The sequence below is a fragment of the Lissotriton vulgaris genome, chromosome 3_2, assembly GCF_964263255.1.
Source record: "Lissotriton vulgaris chromosome 3_2, aLisVul1.2, whole genome shotgun sequence".
In the NCBI taxonomy this organism is placed as follows: domain Eukaryota; kingdom Metazoa; phylum Chordata; class Amphibia; order Caudata; family Salamandridae; genus Lissotriton; species Lissotriton vulgaris.
The window spans coordinates 225821667-225835913 of NC_141690.1; the positions used below are offsets into that span (position 1 = coordinate 225821667).

General features: G+C 48.5%; 1 protein-coding gene across 1 annotated transcript in view; it reads left to right on the forward strand.

Moving 5' to 3' along the window:
- The window catches only part of PTCD3 (pentatricopeptide repeat domain 3), a 185949-nt gene that overhangs the window by 130240 nt on the left and 41462 nt on the right, over positions 1 to 14247 (forward strand). The window contains exon 20 of the mRNA XM_086964253.1: positions 10934 to 11019. Coding sequence (XP_086820379.1) covers positions 10934 to 11019 — 86 coding nt within the window. The remainder of the gene's footprint in view (positions 1 to 10933; positions 11020 to 14247) is intronic.

Consider the following 14247-nt stretch of genomic DNA (forward strand, 5'->3'; position numbering starts at 1 on the left):
AGGTTGTGTTGACGCGTGATGGAAGCGAGTGGACTCATGTAAACGTTTAAGAGGGTGGGACTGAGTAATGACCCTTGTGGTACACCGCAGATGACTTCGGTGGCCTCTGATTTGAACGGGGGAAGTCGGACTCTCTGAGTTCTCCCAGCTAGGAACGAGATGATCCAGTCCAATGCTTTTCCTTTTAATGCCGATGTTGCTGAGGCGTTGTATGAGGGTGCTGTGACAGACAGTGTCGAAGGCGGCAGAGAGGTCGAGAAGAATGAGGGCTACTGTTTCTCCGTTGTCCAGTAGTGTTCGGATGTCGTCTGTTGCTGCGATGAGGGCGTTTTCGGTGCTGTGTTTGGCTCGAAAGCCGGACTGTGAGGGATCGAGGGAGTTGTTGGATTCGAGGAAGGCGGCGAGTTGGCTATTGACGGCTTTCTCAATGACTTTGGCCGGGAATGGGAGGAGGGATATGGGGCGGTAGTTTTTAAGTTCAGATGGGTCTGCAGTGGGTTTCTTCAGGAGGGCGCTGACTTCGGCATGTTTCCAGCTTTCTGAGAAGGTAGCAGAGTTGAAGGAGCAGTTGATGACCTCACGGAGATGGGGTGCGATGATGGAGTCGGCTTTGTTGAAGATGTGGTGGGGGCATGGGTCGGTTGGCGAGCCAGAATGGATGGAGTTCATTAGGCGGATGGTGTTTTCAGTGGTGATTGGGTTCCAGGCGTTGAGGTTGTTAGAGGGCGGTTTAGGTTCTGAGGGGGGTGGAGAGGATTGTACGTTGAAGCTGTTTTCGAAACTGTTATGTATGTCTGCAATTTTGTTGTAGAAGAAGGAGGATAACGAATCGCAGAGGTCTTGGGAGGGAGTGATGTTGTTTGAGGCTGCGGTGGGGTTGGTGAATTCTTTGACGATGTTGAATAGTTCCTTGCTGTTATTGGCGTTGTTGTCGAGTCGATTCTTGAATGCTGATTTCTTGGTGGATCGAATCAGCTGGTGGTGTTTGCGGGTGGCTGCCTTGAAGGTGGTCATGTTGTCGGTGGTTGGGTTTTTTCTCCATGTTTTCTCGAGAGTGCGGCATAGCTTCTTGGATTTCTTAAGGTCATCATTGAACCAGGGGGCCTTTTTGCTGTCTTGTTTGGTGTGATGGTTTTTCAAGGGTGCTAATTCGTCAGCGCTGTGAGTGATCCATTGTTTGAATTTGATGGCTGCTTGGTTTGGGTCCGAAGAGAGGGCGGGTGGGTTTTGGTTGAGCGATGTGAGGAGTTGGTCGGTGGTGATTTTGTTCCATTTTCTTCGGGGAATCGGTTGTGGGGGGTTGTGGGTCGAGGTGGTTTTGTAGCTGAAGTGAACACAACTGTGGTCCGTCCAATGAAGAGCTGTGGTGTGATCAAAGGAGATGTGTTTGCTGGAGGTGAAGATTGGGTCGAGCGTATGTCCGGCTACATGGGTGGGGGTGTCAACAAGTTGTTTGAGGCCGAGATTGGCCAGGTTGTCAAGAAGGGTGGTGGTGTTGCTGTCGTTTTTCTTTTCCAGGTGGAAGTTGAGGTCTCCTAGTAGAATGTAGTTCTCGGAGGCGAGGGTATGTGGACTGATGAAGTCAGTGATGTCTTCGTTGAATTGTTTACGGGTTCCTGGAGGCCTGTAGATGAGGGTGCCTCTGAGTGCGGTCCTAGGGTCGGTGTGGATCTGGAAGTGGAGGTGTTCGGCGGTTGTAAGGATATCGTCGGAGCTGGTCGTGATTTTGATGGTGTTCTTATGGACGATGGCGATGCCTCCTCCTGTTTGGACGGTGCGGTCTTTTCGGATGATCTTATAGTTGTCCGGGATGGCTATGGCGATGTCGGGTGTTGATGATGCGTTCATCCATGTTTCAGTAAGGAAGGCGACGTCCGGTGATGTAGTGTCCAGTAGATCCCAGAGTTCAGCGGCATGTCTGTGTACCGAGCGGGTGTTTATCAGGATGCACTTCAGGTGGTTGGAGTCGGAGCTATTTTTGTGGTTAGTGGATTTGGTATGGGTCTTGATGCTGGTAAATTTGCAGGAGTGGCAGGTGAAGGGACCGTGGGTACGTCCTGGGGCAGCTTCGTAGCATTGCGGTGTGCGTCCGGGGTTAAGGGCTAGAAGGGTGGCGGTGTCATAAGTTAAGTGGGTGGAATGCGGTTTGCGAGGGCCAGGGGGTCTGGCGCTGGGCGCGGGCCAGGCGCGGACGGGCGTAGACGGGCTTACCTTTGGCGCACCTTCGGCGCGCGACCGCTGCGCGTGAACGCTGCACGGAAATGCATCTCTCATATGCGGATGGTGGAGTGGCGAGGGAGGATCAGCTGGGAGGCGGGATTGTGGCAGAGAGGACGGGCTCCGAGGCACAAACAACAACAAAATGGCCGGTTAAGTGAAACTGGCAACAAGATGGGGCACACAATTAAACACTCGATAATGCTTCAAGCAGTTCAGCGCTAACACAGTCAGCAGCTAGCAGACACAACAACTGGGCTTGCGCCTAACAATCTGAACAGTGCTATTATCTCGACAGCGCTATTAATTATGCTAAACACTCGAAGTTGCCTATTAAATTATGCTAAACACTCGAAGATGCCTATTAATTAAGCTAAACACTTGAAGATGCTTCTAGCAGTTTAAGCGCTAAGACAGGCAGCAGCTATCACACACGAGTAGCACAGAGCAGCCAACGATACCACTGGAGCAGGGAGGCAGGGAGCGACCGCTTCTGAAAGCGTCAGGACGGTCACAACGCTACTGAGGGTGAGGGCCAGGCTATGCAGTTAGTGGGAGGGAGGATCAGCTGGGAGGTGGGATCGTGGCAGAGGGGACGGGCTCCGAGGCACAAACAACAACAAAATGGCCGGTAAAGTGAAACTGGCAACAAGATGGGGCACACAATTAAACACTCGATAATGCTTCAAGCAGTTCAGCGCTAACACAGTCAGCAGCTAGCAGACACAACAACTCAGCAAGAGTCCTCCTTTCCACCTTTGCCCAGGCAGAGGTTTTCAAGTTATTCCCTGGCAAGCACTCCACTAGTATATTAGGGCTCACAGCTACCTTCTTAAGGCCCGTCATTCCACCCTACTCCCAGGTGATAATTGCCATGGGAGAAACTTCACCTCATTGATAGCGTTGGTTGTCTCATGGAAAGTGCCTTGGACGACCTGCTTTGGAGATACCAACATGGCAGCCACTATGGTTGTAGTGCCCCCAGTGTCCCGTAAAGCCTCAGCACAGGTCTTGATGACAAGACATTTCCGACACTTCCTGATGTCTGGATATAAGGTGGTCAGAGCATCAACTTCAGCCCGACCCATGGAAACTAAAGGGGCTTCCGTGTATACCCTGGGTTCATCTGGACCTACTTAAATCCCAATCATCACACTAGTAATCCCTTGGTACTGTCCTCTTGTGGGAGGCATTTGGAGGCAGTGTATTCATTCTTATGCCCATCCCAGTAGCAGTCCATGTGGACCCCTGGCTTACAAGCATCAAAGGCACTCTTCTCGTTGTAACCGCCCCTGACCCCCACCCACCCAACTTAATTTAAGAAAGGTATGCAACTCCGCCTCTTGGTTAGACTTTTGGGGCATTTGAGAACTTTTATCCTTCTTGCTCTCCTCTTTAACCTGAAGGAGGGACTACACCCCTTTCCTTCGGCTGACCCCCACTGGGACATTTTTGATACAGTAATGCACACCACACATCAGCAGCTTTACCAAGCTGCCTGGGTTATATGAGCTTAGAATCTACTAGATTCTGGTCCAACCCATTTTGTATTAAGACAATACAGAATTTTAGCAGTACTGAGATAATGGCTGTTGTATCCTATGTCGGCACGAGTCTGAACTGAATCTGATGGGCCATGAGTTAACTTATTCGGGTCACCATGGCATGGGAGTAGAGTGGCAATGTGGGGTTAATACTGAGAAACTAGCTTGTTGGGCAAATAAATGCAGACCTGGTCAAGAAGCCTTGACCACTGGTTCAAGGTCAGCACTCTCCCCAGCAGCCTCCCCTGCACGCTGCGCTTCCGACTGCCTCCCAGCTCTTAGGTTCGAGCCAGCAGTCCGCCAGAAGTCCGTCCGGCGGTAACTGCTCCTGCCTCCTGCGCTCGCTGTAATTTTTATCCTTCACTCCTGTGCCCCATATTGTTAGCGCGCTCTGCTTTATTCTTTTGTACTCATTCTTGTATTGTGCCCCATATTGTGTGCATGTTGTGTTTTATTCTTTTATACTTAGTCTTGTATTGTGCCCCACCCTTCAGGCACCTTTAGTGTTGCCCGCGCTTTTCCGCTTCTGCTGCCCCTGCGGCCCCGCCCACCGATCCAACCTGCACCTGCCACCTCCCGCGCCCCTCCCCTTCTTATGGATACATGCAGCGGGCGCGTCGCTGGCACGCATAAGGCAAGCCTTTCCTCGCCTGGACCACGCCCAGTGCCAGAACCCCTGGCCCCCACGAACACCACCACGATGCCCGACTCTGCTACAATGCCAGCACCCTCCACGCACTCAACACCGGTCAAACTCACTCCTGCTTCCAAGCTGCCCCGAAGTGCACCCAAGGACCCTTCTCCTGCCGGAACTGCACATTCACCAGCAACAGACCCGCCAATCCTCCCACCAGGACAGGACGCAACCACCTCAGATGCCTCCTCCTGAGCACCTGCTCCGCACGTAAACACGCCATCGAACTCAGGGACCTGCTCAACACATCCTCCCCGGACATCGCTTTCCTGACCGAAACCTGGATGAACGAGTCCTCGACTCCCGACATCGCCATAGCCATCCCGGACGGCTACAAGATCACCCGCAGAGACCGCACCAACGGAGTAGGAGGTGGAATCGCCATCATCCACAAGGCCACCCTCAAGATCTCAACCAACTCCGACGACACCCTCGGCACCGCCGAAGACCTGCACTTCCAGATCCACACTGATCCCAACACCACCCTCAGTGGAACTCTGATATACAGGCCCCTGTATACGCCGCCTTTGACACTGTCTGCCACCACACCCTACGCACCCGCCTCCACGACGCCCTGGACTGGGCCACCTCCTTCCTCTTTGGCAGAACACAGAGCGTCCTCCTCCCTCCCTTCAGATCCGAAGCCACCAAGATCATCTGCGGCATACCCCAAGGATTCACCCTCAGCCCGACGCTGTTCAACATATACATGGCCCCACTCGCCCACGTTGCCAGACTGCTTAACCTCAACATCATCTCCTACGCCGACGACACACAACTGATCCTCTTACTCACCAAGGACCCTGTCACTGCCAAAACCAACCTCCACGAAGATATGAAAGCCGTCGCCGAATGGATGAAGAACAGCCAACTGAAGCTGAACTCAGCTCCTCACCTTCAGCCTGGGCTGCTTCCTGGTGGCCGACTGCCCTGGGAGCTGCTCCAACACCCACCGACCACGCACGCAACCTGGGATTCATCCTCGACTCCACACTCTCTGTAACCAAGCAAGTCAACCCCATCTCATCCTCCTGCTTCAACACCCTCCGCATGCTCAGAGATCTACAAGTGCATCCCCACCTACACTAGAAGAACGGTCAGCCAGGCCCTCGTCAGCAGCAGACTTAACTACGGAAACGCCCTCTATGCGGGAGCCCCGGCCAAACTACTGAAACGACTGCAACTCATACAGAGGTGTTCTCTGCCCGCCTGATCCTCGACATCCCTCGCTGCAGCCACATCACACCCCACCTGAGAGACCTGCACTGGCTCCCCGTCAACAAGCGGATCACCTTCAAGCTCCTCACCCTCGCACATAAAGTCCTCGACGACACCGGTCCGGCATACCTCAAAAAAGGCTCACCTTCTACACCCCGAACCACCAGCTCCGCTCCGCCGACCTAGCCACCGTCCTCCGTATCAGGAGAACGACCACTGGTGGCAGATCATTCTCCCACCTTGCCGCCAAGTCCTGGAACATCCTCCCCATTCTCCTACGGCAGACCAAAGACCTTCTAACCTTTGTTTGACTAGTAGCAGCACCCCCATTGCCCCCCAGAGCCTTGAGACCCTCACGGGTGAGTAGCGCGCGTTACAAATGTTGTGATTGATTGGAGCAAATTTCAATTAGGGTAGCCTTTGTTCACCGCTGGTAGGAGTGACAAAGCAATGTCTGCAAAAGTGTATGTAGGAAGGGTGCAAATATCTCAGTAAGTAATAATTTTCTAAATCTGCTAGTATTAATTGCACGCTCTATAATGCTCCACAAACTATAATGAAATTTGAAGAGCTACAAGAAAATGCTGTGACCAAAAAAGTTTGCTCCTAACTGTTTATTACTGTACCGCAATGTGTCCATTATCTAGGTCTTTGTCTCATACCAGTTCAAGCTAAAGTAAAATTGTCAAAAAGCAAAGACAACCCATGGTTCTCTAAAGAACTCGTTTCAACTAAATGAGAGCTATGTCAGGTTTATCAGAAGTGGCGCAAAGCATATGGCCCTGGTTTGAAAATTCTGTTTATAAATAGGTCTAAGGAGTATTTCAAAAAGATTGAAGTCCCCCAATTTGCTTCTTTTTCACAATGCTTTAGTAATGCTCCCAACATCTCTATAGAATTCTTTCAACTTATGAAAGCTCTCCAATCTTCTGACTGTAGCCAATTTCTTATTCCATCTACAATTAGTCTTTGTGAGCATAATTCGTCTTTTTTTCCCATTGAAAAGATTGAAATAATTAGACTTGAAATTCCGATGGATCAACCGCCATGCCCAGTAATCTTCTTTCATGTATTACCACCTGAATACCAGACTGTGACGCCTCTTTAAAAAAGTCGGTTTTCAGTTTCACCTCTCAACATCTGTCCAGCAAAGGTTTGTCCAAAGAGATGTTCTGCATGAAAGGGCATGACCCTCTTGGTTTTGAACACCTGCATAGAACCTGGTAGATCGTAATCAGGTGTGTCTTTTCAGAGCGACAGATAAATTCATGGCCTTGGCCACCCTGTAAGTATAGTAGAGGTCTGCTTTTAATATGCCTAAATGAAATCCTCTTTTAGCTAGTCCAGTAGGTTTGCACACTTTAGTTGCACGCAACCGTGGTTGCCATAAAATAGAGGGCATGAGAGTAGGGACTAAGTAAACAGGCCATGTTTATAGAGATGAGGGCAAGACTTCTGCAGGAAAGATTTTCATTCCTATGACCTCCAGTTTTGTAGATTCCCTATCTGGAGCGTGAGTAGGGAATGCACCTGGGTTGAATTTTGAGGAGAAAGAACTCTGAATCACCAATCTTTTTGGTGAAGGACGAGAGGAAGGCTGGATTCTCAGTAGCTGGTCTGTTTACTGCCGGAGAAGATAATGGTTTACACCAGGGTTCTTTGTCACCATCAATGCATCGTTAAACGGAAGTAGATGTTCACTGGTGGATGGTGCTACCTGGAAAATCTCTTTAAGAATGGCAGGATGATAATCCTCTGTATGCAATGGCTGCTCAAGACCTTTTGCAGCTGTACTTAACAAAGAAATGAAAAAATCAATTTCAGGCAGAGCAGGTCCTGGAAGAGGATCTAGGGCTGTTCCTGGAGGTCTCTGGACTGCTTACCTCCTGAGGAGTCTGAGTATCAGAAGATTTATTTATTTTTATTTTTATTTATTTTTGGAGTTTTCTATAGCGCTGGCCAGACCCGAGGGTATCGGAGCGCTTTACAATCGAGCTGCAGGGAACGGTTGCATAATAATATATCAAGGAAAAGAGATTCATGTAAGATCAAGGATTAACATAGTTAATTGGCGCCTGAGGGGCGAGTTTGAGGTAGTGGGTTAGAGGTAGTCATAGTTGCAGGGTGAGCTGCTGAGGTAGAGTTCGGGAATGCCCGGTTGAGGTAGAGGATTTTGAGGCGTCTCTTGAAGTCTTGAAATGAAGTCGTAGTCCTGATGTCAACTGGGATGGAGTTCCAGATTTTTGGGGCGTTGCCGGCAAACGAGCGCGTTGCGTTTTTTTGTTTCCGGGTTTTCATGGGGATGAGTAGTAGGGTGTTCAAGCTTCTGAGGTTTCTGGACTGGCCCGCCTTCCTGAGCTTGGAGGCTAGGTATTCCGGTTTCCCTGTGTGCAAGGCTTTGTGTGTCAGACAAGCTGTTCTGAAGCTGGCGCGCATTTCCATTGGGAGCCATTTTAAGTCTTTGAGTGCTGGGGAAATGTGGTCGAATTTCTTTGCCCCTGAGACCATTCTGGCGGCTGCATTGAGGGTTGTTTTCATTGGCGCTAGGTGTGATAGGGCCTGTTAAGGTTGCGATCCCATAGTCCAGTCTGGATAGCACCAAAGATTGGGTGGCTATTTGGAGATCCCTCTGCGGGATGTGAGGTTTGATTTTGTTGAGGAGTTTCAGATTAAGGAAGGCGCTCTTTTCTTGATGTGGTTCGTCATTGAAAGTTTATGGTCAAGGGTGATTCCGAGAGACTTTACTGAGTTAGTCAGAGTGAGATTCCCACTGAGAGCGTCGATAGCTTTCATCCATTCCGTGATTTGGGGGTTGTCATCCTTGTTGGAGATGAGGAGAAGTTCTGTTTTTCCTTGATTGAGTTTGAGATGGTTTTTCCCTAGCCAGGCTTGGATTTCTTTGAGTGTGTTATTGAGCTTTAGAATGTCTTTGAAGGAGGTGATTTCTATGTAGATCTGTGTGTCATCTGCATAAAGATGGAAGGGGATGTTTGCTTTCTTCAGTATGATGGTGAGGGGTACCATGTATATGTTGAATAGTTGCGGGGAGAGAACAGAAGGATTGTGAGCATCATTTCCTTGTGGAAATTGTGCATCTTAGTCCCTAGCCAAATGGATGGACTTCCAAGACTGTTCCGCATAAAATGTACGTTATTTTAGTAGATGAGAAGCTTCCCTACTGGACTTGTCTTTTAATAGCCAGAATGGTCTCCAAATCAGGCTGTGGCACCACTAGCGTTGTCGTGAGAGGTGCTGGGTCTGAGTGGACTTGAAGTGGAGAGTCTATTGTGACATCGAGTTAGATGTCAGGAGGAGCATCTGCACCAATCTAGAAGTGTCTGGAGCCAATACTGGAAGTGACATTTCTGTGGGTGAGGTCTGTCCTGTTGGTGTGCAAATTGAGGTGGCACTGGGACATATGGCGCCATGGGCAGAAATGGTAGGAGACCAAAAGGCCTGCCGAAAGCTGGCACACCAGCCGAGACAGCTGCCCTTTAAAAAGCAGCATCATGCAGCGCACCAGGTCTGGGTCATTTTTCCTGCCGGAGCTAGAGGAGTCTCAGGGGGTTGATCCCCCACATATATACAGTCTTGAAGGCAAGTGGTTGGCTGATTTACCTGAGCCCCTCAAGGATGGTGAGTGGAGGGGGGCCTGTGTGCAGGTCAGGAGGTTGCCAGCAATGCTCGATTCAAGCTAACCTAATTTTATTACTTTCACGGCCCCTATTAACTCCTCAACGGCTGTATAGGTTTAACGCAGTTCGGTCTGCCGCGTGCCCCAGATGGGGGGTGAAGCCAGCGACGTTCCTCCACATGACTTGGAACTGAGATGAATTTCTGACTTATTGGAAATGGGTGCTGCATGAGCTGCGGGAGATCACACTCCTCCTCGTAGAGACGTGGATTAAGTATTGCTTGTTGAGTGTTACCAGTTCTTTAAGTGTCGCTCCATATGGAGTTGAATTTAACTATGTCGATCTAGGCGCCTACATCGGAAATATCTGTTGCATTTGACAGGCTGCACTCTATGTGGGTCAGTCCCAGCAGATTTTAGACATATGGCATGGAATTGTATGCAGTAATTTTGGGGGTAGGTGATAAAGAAGTTGCACAGAGTGACGTAGGTGACTGTAGAGTTAACAGCCTGACATTGCCTGCTGGGACTGCTGCCTCTCCCCAGGAAAGGTTAAAGATGCAATATAGATTCTCACAGTTTGGGCTAGAGCTGTCGAGGCGGCGCATAGCCATACATTGGGATGATCTGGCCCCTCCGACTGTGTCTAAATGGCTTGCGGAAGAATGTAGACTTCGAAAGGTTTGTACTGATGAAAATGCAGAACGGGAACTTACGATTTAGGGGAACATGTTGACCGGACTGAATAACCAGGACACAGGCCTGAATGAAGACACAGACTCATACTCTTGACTCCGTGTGCCGGGGCAGATTGGGCTGATCCCTCTTAATTATCCGGGGATATGGGGTGACCTCCCCCTTTACCCCATATCTCCCTGCTTGCTCCACCATCGGTGGATGTGCTTGAGAAGTATGAACGGTTCCACTCTTCATACTTCTTCTATTATAACACTGGAGTGGATGAGTCTGCCTGATGTTGGTCTGCACCTCTTATTTCGTAGCCCACAACCTGCTACCCCTCCTTTCACAGTTTGTATTGGCAATCACATTGTCTAGACGATATGTCTACACGCTACTGCACTGTTATTGTTTTGTTTTTTGTTTTTTTAGGTGATGTTTACCATTTATTGAAATTTGGCAATTAACTGTGCAAAAGTAGAGCCAGACGTCGTCAGAGATAGGGACATCGATATCGGATTTCCACGCTTGTCTGGCTTTGTTTAGGGGGTATCTTAGTGGCCAGGGCAGAGGTGTACAATTTGGAACTGCACTCTTATTGTTGTGTATATTGTAAATGTAGTATACTTGTAAAGCGCACAGCTGCCCCAGCAACGGGGCATCCCGGTGCTGTATAACGCTGTGGAAGCCTTCCTGGCTCTCCCTGTGAGATGCCCCTCCTGGTCACCCCCAAGGTGAAGCCAGGCATCCCAGTGTTGTAGGGGCCGTTGTGGAGATTAAGCAAGCTATTGCCCAGAGTTGCAGCGTGGGACCCATGATTAGAGTAGGCGCTGAGGCGAGAATTATCGAGTCCGCGGACATATTGTATTGATAAAATGAATAAAAAGATTTTTTTTAAAGCTATGTCGATCTAGGAATTAATAATATTTTTATTTGCTTTTTTATTAGACATCAAGCAGATTGGCCATGGTAACAAAGGCGATTTAGTGGAAGAAGTGTTGGCACTGATGGCAAGGGACAGACATACTCCAGAGGTATGCATTTGTATAGCTATAAACTTATATGTACTCTATTCCTCCTGTGATCTGCAGCCTAATGTCTTGTGGTAAATAAATATTTACCGTCGGAATTTCTATGCAGTAAAGTTCAATAAAATAACTCCATCGGAAATAAGAGGCAGAATCCGTGGTATCTGAGTTTATAAGGGGTTTATTCCATAAAATGGAATGGTTCGAACCAGGTATCATGTTCCTTTCACCATCAAGGATCAGGAAGGGATAGACAATACTTTATTGACAGAATACAATATTTATAGTAAATGCATATAATGGTGATGGATACAGAAGGCGTAACAGCTGAGAGAAACGAGATAAGAACACATGTGCATAACAGAAAGGCGTGCACGAGGGCGTACACAGGGGTGTGTGCAAGAAACGTCACTTGAAAGTGTCACAAATGGGCGGATACATAGAGGAATCTTGCAGTGTCAGCAGAAATCTGGAGCAAGGATGCGCGCGCAGCAGCATGACGTGTGACTGACGTGAGGCTGGAGGGTGCAGGGGACTTGACATTTAACACTAGAGGAAAGAGACAGAAGTCTGGCATGTCAGATCGACTCGTTCCTAAATCATATCTGATATCTCGTGTTTGGGGAACTATATTATCTAGAAGTAAAGGTCTCTTGGGCAGAGGCTACTCTATACGGACTATTAATGCGTGCATATGTGACTACGTGTCTGCGTGTAATGCGAGGGGCCATGGGCCTACCATGGTAACGAGAGCAATGAATTACTTGCATGGAGACAGAAAGGCCGGGCCCTTTGCTCTGCAGCCGGGGAATTGTTTATCTGTTCTGCTGGACTGGAATGTGTTTTCGAGGAGCTGAGCTCGGCTGTACTGATAACTCGAAGGCAAAATACTGTCTTTGGCAGGCAAGCAGGCCGAGCCGGGCACCGCTCGCCACGCAGGGAGTAGGACAGAGGTCAGGGATGTATCCCACGTTGCAGCTTTCAGGAGACAGAAAGCAGAAAGGGCTCGATGGCAGAAATCAGGGCCTAGCTCTGCAGGGCTAGGAAAACGTGAAAGTGCACCATGAAGAGACGTTGGCAAGGCATACTTAGGAACTGAATTATTAATCCATTCATGGTGGATCTGAAAGAGGACATGTTAACGTTAGACGCAAATGTATTTGCGTCTTCATAGCTGGTCGAGGAGGGAAGTTACATGCACTTTAAGCTCGTACATGGAGACGGTGGGGTACACGTTAGGGGACATTTCATGACTATAAAAATCCAAATTACCTCATTCCCTCCTTGTCCCCTACGGACCCTTCATGATATATCGATCTTCATTAATCCATCTATCTGTTCATATAACATAATTTGCTCATCCTTTCTCAGGCGGGATGTAGAGCGTGAACTTGAATGGGGAATGCAGGCCGTGGCACACAAGCCACATATCGCAGGCCCACATTGGATGCAGAGACAACAACTGAATACTATGGCCAATATAATCCCTAGGAAAGAAAGTAGCTTCCATCCCCAGGCTGTTATCGTACTCCAGAACCAACCGGACCAAGTCCAGGTGCCTGGATTCTGATGAATCTGATCAGCTATCTTATGAAGACGGGATATGGCTCTATATACTGATGGTGCATTTTCTGGAATGAAAACACAGCAACTCGATCCGATGACTCTACAAGCCCCGCCCCTATCGGCCAGGATGACGTCAAGGACGAGACGATTTTGAAGAACAAAAAGTCTTATAGCAGACTGTTCCTGCGTTAAGTTACCTAGGGCGGAAGTAGTTTCGTTCACTACTGCTTCAAGTGTTCTGGTCAATTTTCGTATCAATTTACTATTAGAGACAGGTCCTAAAAAGAAAAAGAATCCTCTATTGAAATCTGTATATTGTTCCCATTCTGTTTCAGTCTGATCGACAATTGGGAGTTCTCTTTTGTGTCTAGATTGAATAAGCTGAGGATTTCTATGGTAATCAGGAGGAGCTAGAAAAACAGGGGGCAATAGGAATGCAATGTAACAAGTACCATCCCAATCTAGAGGTAAACGTATGTATGCGGTATGACCACAAACGAAATAGGAATGACGGGAAGCTTTGAATGTGGACTTGCCCTTATCACTGAATTCGATCACAGTAGTACATTCACTATGACCTAAGTGTTTTGAACCATTCTTTCTGACACATAATTCGCCTTTAACGGGTAACACTGACATAGAGGGCAAATCTGGTTCGGTTTCAGACTGGACATTCAGAATCATGAGGTTAAGTGTATAATTACCTAATCCATATACTTCGTTTTCTAGATCGGTACCTGTCCTTTGTGGGAGACCCTCCTTGTCTGGGAAACATGCTCGATGCATGACTGTGTTCAGATTTCCCCATACCCAATTGCCTTGGTAAACTATGGAATCAGTGTCTACAGAATTAATTAAGCTGAACCAGGCACCACAGGAACCATTATGTGTAAACGGGTACGGGAAGAGGGGCAGGGCTCCCTTGTATTTCTGATAGGGAGGGAGTCGACCACATATCCAACAATTTGTAGCATTGCTGGTCTGATGGGAATGGTGTAACATACTGATAAATGTATTGTTGCGCAGCGCAAGTCTGTAAGACACTTCATGTGAAGGCAGTTCACTGAACGTATGCTCTGCAGTGTTATTAAGAGTAGAGTGTGCAATAGGGAAGAACATGTACAATAATACACTAATGCCAATAACCATAAGACTCAGAAAAAACATAATCAATAACGTAATGATAAAATAACTCCGGAGAGATTTACAATGTTTCTGTTTCTTGATCTGTTTCTGTCTATCTCTCTCTATTGGGGTCTAACTTGTACATGTCAGGAACCTGTCTAACCGCTTCACCTAGGGGAGGACTTAAACAATTAAACTGTCTGACTTGCTAGACCTTAATTTCATACGAAATTCTTGAGAAGGAGTTTTTTCTACCAGGGGGAGTTTGGTATCAGTCTCTGGGACGGGGCTGGGCTGGGAGTCTGACTCTGGCGGAAGTCCATGATATTTTTTTATGACTTGAGTGGAGCCAGCCCTTGCGGCCCTCCACTTTCACGGCTGTCCTTGTAGTTAATAAAACAAGCTTCGGCTCCTGCCAGCGGGGCTCCAGCGGACTCCTCCTGTCGAAGTTTCTCACAAAGACGAGGTCCCCCGGAACAATCTTGTGTGGCTTCACCTCGGTGTTGTCGGGAAAGGCTGCAGCCACCTGTGAACGACATGATT